Here is an 18,003-nt window from a genome sequence, read left to right as displayed (position 1 = left end):
AATCCAAAGATATTGGTCTAAGTAAAATAATATGAGATAGGTCGTACAGTTTTCTGCCCATATAATCTAGTTTGGGAAAAGTAGCATTTTTACATTTGCAACAACATTATGCTTTGTTTCACTTTATCCTCTGCATATGTATCTGCATTTGTGCTTTATCTAAAATGTTCTTAATAAAAAAATGTCAACACAAAACCCTGCACAGTATTGGACTTGGAGCCCTAAGCAAATACTCTTACTGCATCAAATAACCTTATTTTAAAAAAAGTAAATCAAGGAGCGCTTTTCTTTGTAAAGTCTCTTTTCGCATGGAAAGAAAACTTGATCAGCTTCTCCTTCAGATATTATAATAAGGTTCATACTTAATTCATACTTATGAAATAGATTAGGCATCCTCCCCTAGGTCTGCTGATGGGGACTTGAACCTAAGTGAATCAAGTCCTTCCAACTTTCAGCAGCAAAAGAGTTTATATCGTCCCTCTTTATTGAAACTGTACATTTTATACACTGGACTTAACATTGTGTTTGTAATGAGGGCAGCCAGAGTTCAAGGTGAAGTGCCACTAGTAAAGGATAGGTTGCATGTCATTCTGAGTGCTTTACTTCGGTCGTGGTGATCTTGACTGAGCAAAATTTGCAGTACTTCTACCACCTTGAACCTGTTGAACCATGTTCCATATTACATGCATCAGTATACTTTGTCTCAGCGTTACCACGTCATCAGTATTTAGTCTTTTTAAATACAGACTGAACCATGTCTTTAAAGATGTCTAATTGTCCACTGTTGTCTTGTGTAGGTCTGCTGTTCTCTTTGCATATGCTTACTCTAGTTCTTTAATTCAGATGGGAATATTGAAATTGCAAGAATATGAATTGATGGAAAACCTACGTCTGAGCTACTCAATACTTGGATGTCTGTCCCTGTCAGTCTAGAACTTTAGCAGGAGCAGAACATGATTTTATGCTTCTATGTTCTAAATAACTGTAAAATATGTTCTAATTTTTTAATTTTTATTGTTAAAGGAGCATGGGGTCTATGAGAAGAGTTTGTATTGTTTTTCCAAAGTGATGACCTTTATCCTACGGCGAGTAAGCAAAGTCTGTTAGCTGAACACACACATGCGCCTACATAATATTTTTTGGGGAGAAATCTGTCTACGCATCTTACTGGGAATGCAAACTACCTTTTAGCCTAATCAGTAGTCCTGGGTGTGGCGCTGCACAAGAGAGTTGACATGTTAACTTGGCTCTGAAGGCTCCCAGAATCCAGTTCAAACATGACCATATCCAGTTATTATGGAAAGAACACTTCTTATCTCTTAGACTTGCAGGGTGCAGAGTTAAACGAAAGTTGGATTTGCTTTATGAAGAGTTGATACGTTTTTTAAAGATGTCTTGCAGTAGTTCTAACTTTTCTAAAGGGGGGGCATATTTCCTACCTTATTTCTTAGGCACCTCTAACAGATGTAAAACCCACAGCCGTTCCTTGTTCCACAAAGCACGATTTTGTTGTGGAGTGTCTCTGATTGCAATCATATTTAGTAAAACTGCTCAACATCCCTAATGATTAACAATTGCTTCTTTTTCTACTTTCCTAGAACTTGCTCGGCTAGATGTTCATCCATTCCCAAGTGGTCTGACCTTCATGGATATTTCCAGGTAACTAAATATGATCATGCAGAAATGTGCAAGGTCCCAATTTAAGAAAAGGGCCCACTGTTATAGAGCAGTCCCAAAGTAGTAATCTTTCTTCCACTCATTTGTTATAATTTTTCTTTAGTTTTGGAACAAGTACATTGCACTGAACTGACTATTAAACCTTTTTCGAATCTTTAGAAAGAGAAATACAGTGGAATGTGAACTTGTTAGGTGTATTTTGTTCCTTGCATTTTGCCCAATCTTGCAAATAGTTAACACAAATGTCACTGTGAGTGCATAGCGCTTTTCTAGAGGAAGGCGTTATGTTCTCCTGAAAGGTTGCACTTTCCAATAAAGTGTTTCATGCAACCATGTTATTTTAAAATCGTGAAAGTGAATATCGAATAGCAGTAATAAATGTGTCTTGACATTTAGTCTTTGATTATCCTAAAATAAAGTGCAAGTGCTTGCAACTAGAAGGGTGTAGATTGACACCTGTATTTGCAGATCGATATATCCAAAGCCACTGGAATTATGTGATTGTGCTGCGATTTTTGCATTCCTGTAGATGTACCGCATTTTCCACATAATCTATCATCTGTCGCACAATCTACAGAATTTTAGCACAAACGTTTCAAAAGTTTATTAAAAATGCAGCAACATGTGCTGTTACTCAGTGGATGGTCCCTTTGCAAAGCTAGATTGATCACCTCTCTGTTTCTAAAAGCTATATTTGGGTGTTAAACTGCTGCTACTAATGAGATGTAACCAATACCCATACAGTGTTAGCAAGTTTAAAGATGATGAAATAAAGTAATATTACAAAAAGTGCCAACTTATACTGCTTAACTTGGCTTTTCTTGCTGCTTAATTTCTTCTGCCCTGCTGCATAATTTGTTCTTCTCCTGATGTATAATTCCAGTGGCCCTGGATGTATCCTCTTTTCATGATATGTAGCACTCTGACCCCAAAACTCATTATCCTTCAAAGTTCTTAGCAGTCCATTTCTCTTAGATCTTGTAATAACTGTTGTTGAGCAATTTAATTGTCCCAAAGATTATACTCTTGCCACAACTGCTTTTTTACTGCCCAGACATTTGGAAACTTTTGACAAGTCAATGAAGGGTTGTCTCTGGGTCTGTAACTCTGAGTGAACAGGCAGAGACTGAGCGATTGTAGTTGTGCAGAAGGATCTGAAATGAGTACGAGGGACTTACCTGTATCCCCTTCTGTGCCCTGGAGGGTTTCCGCTTTTGCAGTGTTCTACCAAAATGGAGAATTGAAAATGAGTAGCATCAAGCCTGGTTGAGGCTGCAGCTGTTACTTATTAGAAAAATATTCCCTACTCATCCACTGTAGCTGACTCCTTCTGCCTTAATCCTAAGTTTCAAGAAGCTGTTTGTCTGCATATAGCTCTGTAACCATCAGAGATGTGCAATTACTGTTTTTGGTGAAGGAACAGAGACCGACAACGTAGTCATTTTCACTACGTAAGATATATTACACTCTGAGACCTCGTCATGCTCCTTAAGGCACGCACAGCTTTCCAAACTGTGTGGCGCGACACATTACTGTGTCGCGCCCCAGCCGTAGGTGTGTCGCGGGATGAGATGACTTCTGCCGGCAATCGGCAGAGTGGGGCTGCAGGGGCTCTTAGAAGGGGTGAAACAACTACAAAGCCCCATTAACATGCACAAGGTCTTTAACGACCTGTGAAGTGCTCGGGTGCGGCTATGAGCGGGCCCGGGTTGCCACACACAACGGGGGGGAGGATTGAGTGGGGGCTGAAGCCCTGTGATGCCAATGGGGGGGGGGGGAGTTTCGGCCCCCACTTGGGTTGCACTTGCTACTTAGCATTTTTTTATTAGCATGAGCAATATTTTAATGTCCTAGCCAATACATGGATTCATAAAATCACACAAAACCAGTATTTGCCACATAAAACAGTAACTATATAAAGAAAGCTCTTTAAAAAGTGCTCTACAGCTGCCTTGGTGATTCCTGACTGATCATTAAATTAAACAACAAAACAAAAAGGCCATGTGAAAATGAACACAGACGATTTTATATAAAGTTAAGTCCAGGTATCGTGTCCTCACCTTTGCAGAATCTTAAAAAAAGAAACATATGTCTGGTATTTATCCGTGAGACAGGTGGCAGCCCTAGTAGTGGTGAGGGGACCTGAGACCATACATTCAGAGACTTTAGGTTAATTGGGGGCCCACCTCCTTTAAGGAGTTAGTAACTTTTTAATGGAATTGCAACTACGTTTGTGCTCACAAACTATTGATAAACCTCGTTGCAATTGGCAGTATAGGTATGAGTCCGTAAACGCACAGTGCAATTAGAAACGGCTTTACTGATTCTCAAAAAGGGGTAAGATGATGGCTAAAAGCCGTTCTGCAAACAAACCCTTTGATTTTGTAGGTCGCAGAGTTGGCAAAGGCAAAACAGCTTTGTAAATCTGGCCCTAGTTTAGTTCCTTTGCAACAAAATGCGTAACGCTGATTTATTTGCTCGTTCTGCCATCTGGTGGGCAAGGCTCAACTAGCATCAAGGTCACAAAAATTCATATTTTGGGTTGGCTGGCTGCCTGGCCTCTGGGGAAGCACTGCCTGCCCTGGCAGGCTGGAAACGCTTGTATGCTGCTTTTGTAACCTGGGATGCAATATTGCAGCACAGCTGCAAACCCGGCCCCCAGTAACAAACCGGCCCCGGTGTGTGTGTGTGGGGGGTGTGTGTTTGGTTGTGTGTGGGGTGTGTGGGGGGGGTGTGGGGTGTGGGGTTGTGTGTGTGGGGTTGTGTGTGTGGGGTGGTGTGTCTGTGGGGTGGTGTGTGTTGGGTGGTGTGTCTGTGGGGTGGTGTGTCTGTGGGGTGGTGTGTGTGGGGTGGTGTGTCTGTGGGGTGGTGTGTCTGTGGGGTGGTGTGTGGGGTGTGTGTGGGGGGTTGTGTGGGGTGGGGTGTATGTGGGGTGTATGGATGTGTGTGTGGGGTTGTGTGTGGGGTGTGCGTGGGGTGTGTGTGGGGTGTGGGGAGGTGTGGGGTGTGTGTGGGGTGTGTGGGTGGGGTTGTGTGTGGGGGGGGTTGTGGGGTGTGTGTGTGGGGTGGTGTGTCTGTGGGAGGTTGCGTGTGGGGGGTTGTGTGGGGGGGTGTGGGGTGTGTGTGTGGGGGTGTGGGGTGTGTGTGTGGGGTGGGGTATGTGTGTGTGGGGCCCGAACCCACCATAGGTGGTTCGGGCTCGCTCGCTGTGCTTCCTCACGTTACCGTGTCCCTGAAATTTTTTTCACAAAAAGGTGTCACCAACATGAAAAGTTTGGAAAGCTGTGCCGGGACTACAGCCTAATGGCTTAATACTACTTGAAAGTTATTCATAGTGGAATATTCAGATATCTCTTAGTTTTGAGTGTCCTCAGAGACTTATCAGACATGTATCCTGGATGTGGTCTTAAACCAAAACCCTGTCATTGATGATTGTCAATCTGTATATCAATTGAATGTACAGCTGTCCTTGGCTGGTTGAGAAAATCTGAGATGTAGACCATGGCAGTTGTCAGTTCATTAAAGAATTTTCTCCACCATCAGGGGTTCTCGGACACCCTCTGAATGTCGTACATTGCCTGCTCAAACATTAGTCTAGCGGTGTTGTATTTACCGCTAATGACAACCGTTGCAACATTAAGACTGATTCAAGCTTATAACTCATTTAATCTCAAGTGAGTAGCACAAATACAAAGTGGTCTCCAGGGGGAGACCAAACCATATACTAATAAAGTGGTATGCGACCCACGATCAAAGTCGAGACTGGACCCAGGACACTTAGAAGAGCCTGGGACCCAAGGAACCACCCAATGTAAGTACCCAGGAACCCCACGAAGGCTGTATGCGGAGTGGAAACACGACCACGTGCACTTTACAAGTCAATAGGGAAGTTTCGGTTGCAGTCTTCAAGAAGGACTTTTCTCAGAGGACCCTGAAGAAACCCAATGGAAGATTGGAGAGTCACCCCTCCCAGGGATACCCCGGGAACCAGAATACCTACACCAAGGAAATTGGGTGTATATGTGCGAAGTGACGTCGGGAACCTCCATAGACCAAAATGGAAGACTTGATAAAAGAAAACGCTGGCAAAGGTGAAAGAGTCCGGTGGCATCCAATGGTGGATTCAGGAAGAGAGGTCCCTGAAAGCAGAGGGTACAGAGTCTATGCCACTCAGAAGTGACCAGGAGGCACGGAAGACGAATGCCCACTGATGTCGGAAGATGCAGGAGAGTTGATGGTGACCCTTAGCGGTGCAGCTCTGGGGTACTGCTTCAGCGGTTCCGACGAGGGATACAGACTTCACACTTGCTGAGAAGACAAAGCAGGCCTCGAGTTAGTTGTACAAGCACCAACTGTGTTGCTGAGACTTTCAGAGTCCGTGGTACATTAGGAGCAGCAGACCAAGCAGCTTTATTGCGGTGCCTTCAGATGCAGGGGAGTAACTCCTTCACTCCAAGGGAGATTCCTTTGGGTGTCTTGGATGCCCACAGGACTGTAGAAGAACTTGTATGGAGCACAGGACAAACTATGCAGAAGAATGTCAGGACAAGACCAGGACCAGGACCAGGACCAGCAGGAGTCTTCCAGATGCAGTCTCGGTTCCCAAAGTGAAGTCCAAAGTGCCCAGACAGTTGAAGATGAAGTGGTTTTGGACCTGAATCTTGTCCCACAACGAATCTGAAGACCCACCCTCGGGTACGCCCTGGTGTACCATAAGGAAAGGGTTGGGGACGATTCGTGGGTCCCTCCCATTGGAGGGACTGGACAGCGTGGAGGATACTCCCATGTCCTTTGTCCAGTTTATGCCAGAGCGGGAGCAAACGGCTCCCTGAACTGGTTCCAACTAGAATATGCAAGGAGGGCACCAAATATGCCCTTCAAAGCAGTCTAGTGGCGCTGGCAAGCGTCCCCCAGCCCACTAAACTTAGTCCTGTCTGGGAGATGGTCACATTGTCCTACCTTCCCCTGCTTGTGCTTGGCTCAGCAGCAGGAGGGCAGAATCGTGTCTGTGGTTGGCAGCAGCCCTAGCTTGCTGTCAGACTCTGGAATGCTAGTAGCAGGAGCACAGGGGCTTTCTGGAGGAGTCCCACAGTGCATGGAATCATACCTCCAACACCGTTTACTGTTTTTGGGTTTGATTTCAACATATTTGATACCAAACATGCCAGTGTTCGTTACAGCCAGTTTATAGTTGGCCATTGTGTAATGACTTATGGCACTATATGTATCGTAATGGCTGATGCACTTACAACGTCTGAAGAATGAAGTCCGGGGATTGCACGGGTGTCCTGCTCATGTAGGTGCACCCTCACACTTATAACCAAGCACCCTGCCTTCAGGATTGAAAGGCCTGCCATAGGGGTGACTTATAGTTTTCAAGTGTAGTGACCTCAGATATAAGAAACCTTATATCTGTCTTAAGTGGTGCTAGCACAAGTTTACACAGTCTGCAATGGCAGGCCTGTAGTCAGAATTTAAGTGGTCTCCCATGTTTGGCATAACACATGCTTCACCCCTGCGAGACCCCTGGTTTATCTATGCCCTAGGTACCTTAGTACCATATACTAGGGACTACAAGGGTACACCAGTAGCCAATCTGGGGGGTACCCAAGTACTCACTATGGTGCAATTTATGGAGGAAGCACAGAGACTGGGGTCCTGATTAGCAGGATCCCAGTCAGACTAGTCAGAAAACAGAATAACACCAGCAAAAAGTGGGGGTACCCATGTCTTCTAAGCTAACATCTGAGCGAGGGTCTTTCAGAACCAATCTGGGAAACTTTGCTTTAGACATCTACACTGTGCTCCTGAACAAATTTCATATGTGGTGACATTCAGGTACACCAGTGATGAGCGGAGGTTCAGGAAGAGTAAGCCTTTATGCTGCTTGTCTACCACTACTTACTTTCTTGGTAATCCATGAAGGTTAATTTGGCCTATTTCCTCTGCTTACAAAATTAGTCAAATTTCCATTATGATTCGTTCTATAGGTTGTGTTTACTGGTGTACCACAAGGGTATTTGATCGGAGATTGGAAGGTTGAATCAATTTGTATGGCCTGGTGTCCAAGTCCTTCTTTTTCGTGAATTATGATTCCCCTTTGCTGTTCCAAAATAAGGCATATGTGTACAAGACATACCAATTTTTTGTTCGAAGTGCAGATATGGTGGGCCACATACTCCTTTTCCTTGATGACATTCTTGTAATTTTAGAGAAAAAGACACAATCTAGGAGTGGATCTGACCTCTTTGCTGTATTTGAAGTAGTGCCTCATTGCAGTTAATGGTTTGCAAGGGTGTGATCACTCAGAGACTACTCCTAAGACAACTTCCACAGCTTTCAATTATTCACAGTTTAGTTACAGTTGGTCTGTGTGCTGTATTTGGTAGCCCCAGCCCGGTGCTTGAGACTTTAAAATTGTCTTTCTGTTACTTGACCAGTAAAGTGTGCATATTTTACCTCTGCCTGTTTCATTGACCACTATTCCTGAACTTCCATGCAAGACACTATCAGATCACAGAACTGAACACAAAGACATGTGTTGATAATTTAAGGAAGCTACGCCTCCCCAATTTGTACTGCTGATGTGCTTTGCCATGTGCTCTCATCTTTCACATTGGTGTGAAAAGGGATATATGTGAGAAATCTGTTTGGGAACAGCTGTCCTTCTTGAGTTGATACATGTTAATGAATTCTTACATATACTTCGAGAACCTTTCCTGTAATGGAATCCTATCATTGTTTTGATTGTTGCCAAAGTCAATTAGATCCAAGAGGTTCTGATGAATTTATACTTTTGACTTTTTAGCCAGTGATCTAATCAAACTGATTGAGCTGTATGCTTGGTTATCTTCTGTATAACGACAAGGTGAAAAGGTTTGCAGGACAAACTTGTGTACAGCTTGATTAATGGTTGCTTGCTTTAACCCCTGTCCCTTAAGCCTTCCGTTAATCTCATGCCATATGATGGGAATGCAATGACAGGCTTCATCATATTACACTATGCTAGATTTGATGTAAGCACAATATAAACGGTCATTGTGAAACTAGATCTTTTAAGTACCTCAGACAACTGAAATGTGACTCATTCCAACAGGATAGTTTGGCTGAAGATACCTTTGCGTTGATCAAAGTGATTTTAAATAAGGTGAATGCCAAGTAGTTCTGTGCTTTGGTTGCTTGGTTGGAATCTTGGTGTATTCTGCATTGTTTTTTTTTTACTTTGGTCTACTCCAAATGAAGTTGTAAACATCACTTTTTCTAGCAGCAAGTGACCTTGGGCCTTGGATGGAGTGCTTTCTTTACTGATATTGTCCTGTACTAAAAGACAGTAAAGATGCGAGTGAGGAATATCTAGTATGAGATTTATTCAGCAGTAGATCTGGCCCTGTACATCAGCATCAACATTAGTTCCGATCGAAACTAGAAAGTAGACCGGGGCATAGCCAAGACGGCTATGGGGTCGGACAATTCTTGAGAGAACTCCGATTTGGGCCCATATATAATACTTCAGAACCCTAAACAGCCCCACAACTGCCGCAGCATAATGATCATGGAGGCCGCTGATGTGTGACACGGCGACTAGCTGACTAAGCACCGGAAAGCCACTCATATAGAGGGGGCCCTTAGGCAAAATGTAGGTAGAGAAAAATGGGAAATCGGCAAACTGCTCAAAAGAAACATTCTCTACCTGTTATAAACAATAATGTGCAATACGTCACAATTTTACAGTCATCTGAAATGCTGGGCTACTGACATGAACACACCAAGATTGAAGTATCAAAACTTATCAATTTTTTTTGTCAATTCAAGAGATTTAATTTTTAAATAGAAACATAATAAAAACAGAGCACACCCCACACACACACTCAGCCATTCAGACATCCAAATTCATACCCACACATACTCATACGTCCTGGAGTTCAGAAATCCAACAATAAATAATTCACATATGAAAAACGAGTGGACCAATCCCCACACTAGACTAACATCAATAAATGTCCATTAAAGAGCAGAGAACATTTTTTGTCAAGGACAACATAAACATTAGATGTAACAGATACCAATGGAGAAACAACAATGTATGATCAGATGATCCATAAAATTAACATTTTCAAAAATGAGTCTTGGGGGGGGGGGATTAAGAGACAACAATAGACAATTGAGGTCCACGAAGATGCTTCAACGCTGACGCGTATTTCAGTGTTAGACCCCAATATGGGTCTCACCTTCCTCAGGGCGTATATATATCAAAAAACAGTGGCCGTGGGACATGCCTGGACTTCAGGATGAGCGTGCGAGAAACGGCAGCAGTGGCTCGGTAGGGAAACAATGAAGAAATGTCGAAACCCAGAACGGGTCCTGATTTGCAAAATACACACAATGGCCGAGCTAGTTATTCGAAATCAGGGGGGGAAAGGGATCCTATTCAGCAAGGAGTAAAGACTAAATGTCCAGTATTTCCAGGGCCTGAATCGATCCGCCGGCAGCAGCTCGTTTTACTAAATGGATGGGCTGCGCAGAGTTATACATACAGCGAAGGACATCCGCACAATACAAACATTCCAGCACCTGCTGCTGGAGAATGCCACTGATAAAGACGCTCAGCGGGGAAAACAGGTCTACTCAGCGGGGAAAACCGCCCTGTAGCCAGATCAGCTACCAGCAGGAAAAGACAGTAAAGCTGCAAGTGAGGAATATCTATATGACATGTATTCCGCAATAGATCTGGCCCTGTACATCAGCATCAACAGCAGTTCCAATCGAAACTGGAAAGGAGACCGGGCCATAGCCAAGACTGCTCTGGGGTCGGACAATTCTTGAGATAACTCTGATCTGGGACCATATATAATACTTCAGAATCCTAAACAGTCCCACAACTGCTGCAGCATAATGAGCCCCTTTATCCCTCTGTCATGGAGGCCGCAGATGTGTGACACGGCGACTGGCTGACTAAGCACCGGAAAGCAACTGTAGCCTCTGCAGAAAGCAGTCTGGCTGAGGCCCCTGGAGGCGAGACACAAGGTGAAGGCCCCGCACAGCTGTGCAGCAGTGCATTGGGCATCTCCTGGAGGAACAGATCTAGGCCAGAAGAGGCTCTGAATAGACGCTGCCACTCTGGCATGCCGTAATTCTGGCCGTGAGCAGGCGCTGCCGATTGGGCACGACTGCTTTGTCCACTGGCCCGAGCTCGCCGGCGGAATCACGCCGGAGGTGGTTGCTGGTCCCTGGGTACAGGCACTGAAGTCTTGATGCATCTGGCCCCTTCCCCTGACATGTATGACCCTCATCAGGTAAGCTGCGACATTGGTGATTGCTGATGACCCCACACCAGTAACGCCTCGGCCATTCTGCAGCACGGAGGCAATCAGACCCATCCCACACTCTCTAGCAGGTGAGCCCAGGATCTCCTGCCCGTGCTGGGTGGGGAGCAGCCGCAGGGCCTCTGCCGCCACGATGTGTGAGATGAGTTAATAAGAGGGCTGCCGCCCCCCACTCCTACCTTGAGGTACAGCGGAGACTAACCATGTCAGTCTCTTCCCCCCTGTGAAACTTAGCCGCAGTATAGCCCCACTACAAGCAGGCTTGACCGAATATGGGCATATGGGGCGAACGTCCAGTGAGAACTGGCCTGCAACAAAGAACCAAAGTCCCCCCTCCATGCCAGGGGAGAATTGCCTGCTATGTTAAGGTAGTAACACCACTGATGGACAATGCTCCACATACAATACCTGATAATGCAGCCCTTCTGGCTCTCCAGTCTTCCCAAGAGGTCCTGGAGGGGAGAGTGGGTGAGGTGCGCTCAAAGGTCTCCCTCCTGCATCAGTATCTCCACACCTTAGTGGAGAGGGTCAGTTTGCCAGAAACCAGGATCTTGAGCTGGAGAATGCAGTTCAGGGTCTCTGCAAAGAGGCTTGAGCTACTTCTAAGGAAGGATGTGTTGTAGAGACTGAAAGGTGCTGAAAAGCGTACCCTCTGAAACAATCTTAGATTTGTGGGGTTCCCAGATAAAGGTTGAGGGCTAGAGTGTGGCACGGTTCTTAAATCGGGGGGAGGGCTGCAAAATATCTTGCCCTAGGACAAGCTCTTATAATTTTTTTGTTATTGGGCAGGTGCTTTGTGCTTTGGGGGTTAGAGGTCCCTCCAAGGCTGATGATAGCTCGCACCCTGAACTTCAAGGACACTACTGTGATACTCACTGAAGTATCCAAAAAGGGGAAAGTACACCATGAAAACATCAAGATCGTGAACTTCCCAGATTACACTCAGGAAGTTCAACGGAAAAGGTGTACATTTGACTCTGAAAGCCAAACTGCAGAGTCTCCAGTTACAATAAATACTACTATTCCTCGCTAAGCTGAAATCCCTATTTCAAGGGAAATTGCGTTGTTTTTAAACACCCGAGGAAGCTTGGGAGTGGTTGGAGGGACGTCCTAGGCTGCAGAGGAGTGGAGGAGGAGAACCTGCCCCGCGCCCTATCTGTGGAGAATGGGCTCGACCCAGAGATAGACAACGGCCTCGAAGGAGTGCAGGGCGTTCACAGAGAAGAGGGGAAGAAGATAGACCATGGCGAGGCAGCGACCTGGGAGGCAACAGGAGGCCTCCTCTAATTTGGAGGGAGACAGGGTGAACTGACTAAAAAAAGCAAGACGGCCACTCCAGAGGAGGGGTCCACATACGAATACACAGGTGATGACTAGGGGACTGAGACAGAGACCCTACACCCCCTGACGGTCGCCATTACCAACTTAGGACATGAACCCAAGGTCCCATTCTCGGACGTCACAGCATCTGGACTAACAGGGGCATCATAATCGTGGTGCTTATGACCAGAAATGGGGCTCTGGAGAGAGATTCTCCTTGCAAAGAACAGTAGAGGGACCCTGTAAGCCTACACCAAATAGAGGCAAGGGGAGCAACCCACCAGGGAAGATAAGTATTACAAAAACATGAAAAGGGGCTATCACACTGAATTTGTTACAAAATTGGGTCTCAAAAGATCGTGCAGTTCAATGGATTGATGATATGCGCCCTGATGAAGGAATTTCCTAAATAATTCTTTTTTCCAAAAAGCGCGTCGGCGCTTTCCCTTAACTGTTTGATGAAATGATGCTCCGATTGAGTATGAATGTATGTTTCGTGTGATAGTGAGTTTGTGGTTGATTGATAGAATGACTGAATTGTGTGTCATGTTTTTATTGCCTTATTAGTTTTCTTGGGCTGATGTTTTTCTCTTTCTATATAACCAAATGAAATTTTATGTCTAAGAAGTTGATCAAAATGAATTTTTCTGTTTGTTATGAGAATTCTATCAAAAATGATTATATAAAAAAAAATATTTTTCAAAGTAAATACAGCTGTTCTGTGGTTGCTTTTGGTTGATTCTATATTTGTTGTTCTCATCTACTGGGGATGCCCCTTTTCATGTTTTTGTAATAGTAAGAGAGATTCTCCTTGTCCAAATATGAACCTCTCAGAGTTAAAGCGGACAACTTTACAATCGCAAGTACAGAACCCCCGCGTATGGAGGAGGTTGGTTCAGGTTGCATGACATTGTAGAGTAGTTATCTAGTATTGGGGTATCTTTCACATGCTTAGAATCATCCCCGCCGACGAGGTGGGAGTCTCGCGGTACAATAAAACATATACATTACAGTCATAATAACATTATACTATAGGCTACAGTAGATAGCAAAGTCACTACATTAGCCTATCTTGGTCCTTTTGCAAAAAGAACCACAACTTGGAAACCAGCCAATCAGGCAGCAACACCCTCTTAGAACCTTCCCCACAGAGAGGCAAACCCTCAGATTTTCTACTGCACCTCGTGTGACAGGGAGTCTCCCTGAGCTCTGCTCAGTTTTTTCCTTAACTTTTACTTCATTGTGTGAAAAGATGTCTGATTCTTCAAAGAAAAGCTTGTTCCTGCCTTGTTCTTCATGTGGGAAGAAGAGGTTACACTTTGAGGATCCACATAAAGAATGTATTTACTGCCTTTACCCAGCTCACAAGGTCAAGGATTGCAGGATCTGTAGAACCTTTCCTGCCAAGACCTTGAAGGACAGAGCAGGATGGCTTTTGGTTTGGCTGGAGAAGTTGAAGGCTTCATCTGATGTGGTATCTGGAGATGAAGGCAGTGTGAGTCATCAGGTGTCCAACCCTCTGGCCAAGAAGAGCTATAGATCTGGAGATCCACCTGAGAGACAGAGTAAGACCGTGAAGAAATCTCACTCTGAGACACCAGTTTTAAGCTCCAAATTAACATCTACAAGGCAATTTTACCAGGATGTGTCACATATTTCACCTTTACCTCCTAGTCATTAATTGGAGAAGTCGGGTGATGAAGACCCCTTCGGTCCAGCGCATGACCCTTCTCAACTCCGGATAAAATATCAGGAGGATGATGACGAGGAGGAATATTATGAACCCTGTGAGTCTTTAAGAGGACCTCAAGAATCATTTCACCGAGAACCTATGGTTCAGATGCCTTCTGCTTTAATGCAAGACCTTATAGCAATGTTGAGGGACTATGCTTGTTTTCCTCCAGTAACAGTCCCGGAAAGAGACCCTGCGCCTGCAGCTGTGCAGCGTGTGACCCCTGCTACGCCTGTCTCAGAGCCCCAGGTAGCCCTAGCTTCATAATTCCTTCAGGATGATGACTTGGACACGGTGCCTGAAGAAGGAAAGGGCAGCCTCTAGATTCCCTCTATCAATGCCAGTTCAGAAGACAGAATGTTTTCTGTATGATTTTAAGGACCAGGGCAGAAAATCGATCATATCTGGGAAGAAGGGGTGAAGATAATGAAGACTCAGTTTTCAATTCCTGCGATCCTCCCTAGGATCATCAAGAAATACAAGGCGCCAGATGATGCTCCTGCCTGCCTCTCAGGTCACCCTAGACCAGACTCCGTCATCTCTCAGGCGGCACAGAGGAAGTCTCGGAATCCTTCTGCCCCAATAACGGCTCCACCAGACAAAGATGGTAGGCGCCTAGACAACATTGGCAAACTCTTTACCACCATGGCGGGCGCTACAGTTCGGGCCACGAATTGTTTAGCAATTTTAGGCAGATCCGATCGGCAATTATGGTCGGACGTTTCACCTTATATAGAGTATCTGCCTGATGATAAAATAGAAGTGAGGAAAATTCTCCTGGAGGGCAAAAGAGCTCCTTCTGAGATTATTGATATCTCTATGGATATGGCTTCTTTGGGGTTTCGCCAACTTGCCGGAGCAGCTACCCTTGGACGTCAGGGCTGGCTGAAATCCACTAACTTTCGCCCTGAGGCCCAAACGAAAATTCTGGACATGCCCTTTGACGGAGATTTGTTATTTGGCAAACATATACATGAGGCATTGCAGGAAATAAAAAAAGGACACTGATACTGCTAGGGTGTTGGGTACCTTACAGTATAGAAAAACACCTTTTCGAGGAGCAAGGGGCAGAGTCTCATACTCCTTTCGTGGAGGATACCAGAAGTACCAGCAACAAGGTGGCAAGGGTCGTTATGGATACCAATACCCAAGCGGCTGCTTATAAGCAACAGAGCAGAAGACGTCAACCTCAAGGTAGAGATTCTGCTACAAAACAGTGACAATCTCATGGCACCTGCACCAGATATGCCACAAGTATACACAATTCCGAGAATTTCCCAGCATCTTAAAAATTGGAGAAAGATCACCACAGACAAGTGGGTTTTGGATATATTCAGATTTGGGCACACCCTGGAATTCACCAATTTTCCCCCTCCTCATTCACCTCTGAGGAAAAACCCACCGCATCTTGCTCTGCTCAGAAAGGAGGTGAGAGACATATTGTCGAAGGGAGCGATAGAGAAGGTGCCACGCTCTCAAGCGGGAAAGGGATTTTATTCTCGCTTTTTCCTGATAAAGAAAAAATCTGGGAAATCGAGACCAATCTTGTATTTGAGAATGCTGAACAAATCCCTTCAGAAAAAGTCCTTTCGCATGGTAACACTCCAGGAAATCCTCCAGCTTCTGGATCATGCGGACTTTGACAACGTTAGATCTTCAAGATGCGTATTTCCACATCCCAATTCATCCCAAACATCGACAGTTCCTAAGATTCACTGTGGGAGGTGCACATTTCCAATTCAAATTTTCTCCCATTTGGCCTACGCTCAGCTCCAAGAGTTTTCACCAAATTTCTAGCTCCGGTAGCAGCTCATCTCAGGCTACAAGGCATCCAATTATTCCAATATCTGGACAACTGGCTGATAAAGACTCCGTCCTTTCGTCAGGCTTCTCTCGCAACAGCAAAATGCCAGAACGTTTTTCACTCTCTAGGACTCTCCCTAAACGTCCAGAAGTCAAGCCTCTATCCTTCCCAAGCAATTCAGTTTCTGGGGGCAAAACTGGATACTGTTCAAGACAAAGCATTCTTGTCCAAAGAAAGTCTATCTCGCCTCGTCTCTCTGGCATCAGACCTCCTAAAAAGAAAGTTCGCTTCAGGGAGAATTATCAAATCTTTTCTGGGGATTTTGTCATCAGTGATTATGCTAGTGCCTCCCACGCGGCTGAAAATTAGACCAATTCAAGAGGAGCTGGACAATCAGTGGCTCCAAATCTCTGGTTTGTTCGACGACCTAGTCCAAGTAACTCCAGTTATGAAAGAAACTCTTTCTTGGTGGAGGTTTTCCAAAAATGCCTCAGTAGGGCTCAGTTTTCAACCTCCAGTACCGGATTTCATCCTCACAACAGATGCCTCCCTAGAAGGTTGGGGTGCGCATCTTCAGGATCTCTGCATAAGGGGAAGATGGTCTGCAGCAATGGCAAAGATGCACATCAACTTTCTGGATCGTCGAGCCATTTTTCTGGCTCTACAGTCTTTTCTGCCAAGACTTCAAGGGTCTACAGTTCTCATCAGAACCGACAACACCACTTGCATGCATTATTTAAACAAGCAAGGGGGTTCAAAATCTCACATTCTGTCCCAAGAAGCTCAAAGCATCTGGGAATGGCTTCTCTTGCACGATATTGCGATCAAGGAGGAACATCTTCCAGGAGACCAGAACACCTTAGCAGACACACTAAGCAGGACGACGAAATCCTGCCACGAATGGGAACTTAATCAAATGATTCTGGAAAATGTCTTTTGGAAGTTGGACAAGCCGAATCTGGATCTCTTTGCCTCCAGGACCAATCGGAAGTGCCTTTTCTTTGCGAGTTGGGAACTGGAAAAGGGCTCTTGGGGAAACGCTTTCATGATGAGATGGACAGTAATTTTTTGCTTACGTGTTCCCTCCCTTTCCCCTGATCCCGAGACTTCTGCACAGGATCAAAAGGGAACCATGCTGCATGATTCTAATCGCACCGAAATGGCCACGTCAGCACTAGTTCACAGAAATTCTCATTCTCTCTAAGTGCAAGCCATTTCACCTTCCAATAATACCGAATCTGTTGTCAATGAGCGAAGGCCAGATTCTTCATCCTCATCCAGCCCAACTGCAGCTCCATGCTTGGTTTCTGGATTCTCGGAGTTCAAGGAGAAAGATTTACCTCAAGACTGCAGAGACATTCTGAATAGAGCAAGGGCCCCTTCTACGTACAGACCTATGCCTTAAAATGGAAGAGATTCTGTTGCTGGAGCAGCAACAATTTACATCAGCTGGAATGTTCTCCTGATAAGGTTCTACCTTATATATTGTCATTGTCTAAGTCTGGTCTCATGTTTGCTTCTGTTAAATTGCAGCTGACCGCAATTTCTACATTAAGACTATCTTCAGGAGCGGCATTACTTTGTTCCAATCGTCTCTTTAAACAGTTACTGAAAGGCCTGTTCAGAACTTTCCCACCTATTGGAGCTCCTCCTCCGGAATGGAGACTGAATCTGGTGCTACTGCAACTGATGAAACATCCATTTGAACCCATTCATAAAGCAGATTTAAAATATCTCTCATGGAAGACAGCTCTCCTATTGGCACTCACCTCTTCCCGACAAGTGAGTGAAATACAGGCGTTCACTATAAGACAACCATATTTACCAATGACTGTCCTTTTAAGAACTAATCCTACATTCATACCTAAGGTTCCTACTTCATTCCATCTCAACGAACCTGTGATATTGCTGACTTTCTTTCCTAATCCGTCTTCCTCGGCGGAAAAATCTTTGCATACCTTGGATGTCAAAAGATGCTTGAAGTTCTAAATATCTCGGACTGTGTCCATCAGAAAATCAGACCAGTTATTTCTTTATGGTGGTCATAAGCCAGGATCAGCAGTAACGAAAGGTACTATCTCAAGGTGGTTTGCTTTCACTATTCAATTTTGCCATTGCAAGGCCGGACATCCGTTATCAAATAAGCC

At 44.9% G+C, this 18,003-nt stretch overlaps 1 protein-coding gene across 2 annotated transcripts in view; it reads left to right on the top strand.

Annotated features, from left to right (window-relative positions):
- Window positions 1-18,003, top strand: part of PHLPP1 (PH domain and leucine rich repeat protein phosphatase 1) — a 651,577-nt gene that overhangs the window by 412,597 nt on the left and 220,977 nt on the right. For both annotated transcript variants that reach the window (XM_078687772.1, XM_078687773.1), the window contains exon 8: window positions 1,599-1,659. In XM_078687772.1, the coding sequence (XP_078543898.1) occupies window positions 1,599-1,659 (61 nt within the window). The remainder of the gene's footprint in view (window positions 1-1,598; window positions 1,660-18,003) is intronic.

The sequence above is a fragment of the Lissotriton helveticus genome, chromosome 4_1 (assembly GCF_964261635.1).
Source record: "Lissotriton helveticus chromosome 4_1, aLisHel1.1, whole genome shotgun sequence".
Taxonomy (NCBI): Eukaryota; Metazoa; Chordata; class Amphibia; order Caudata; family Salamandridae; genus Lissotriton; species Lissotriton helveticus.
Note: the sequence above shows the minus strand (reverse complement) of the source record. Positions and strands in the feature narration are given on the sequence as shown.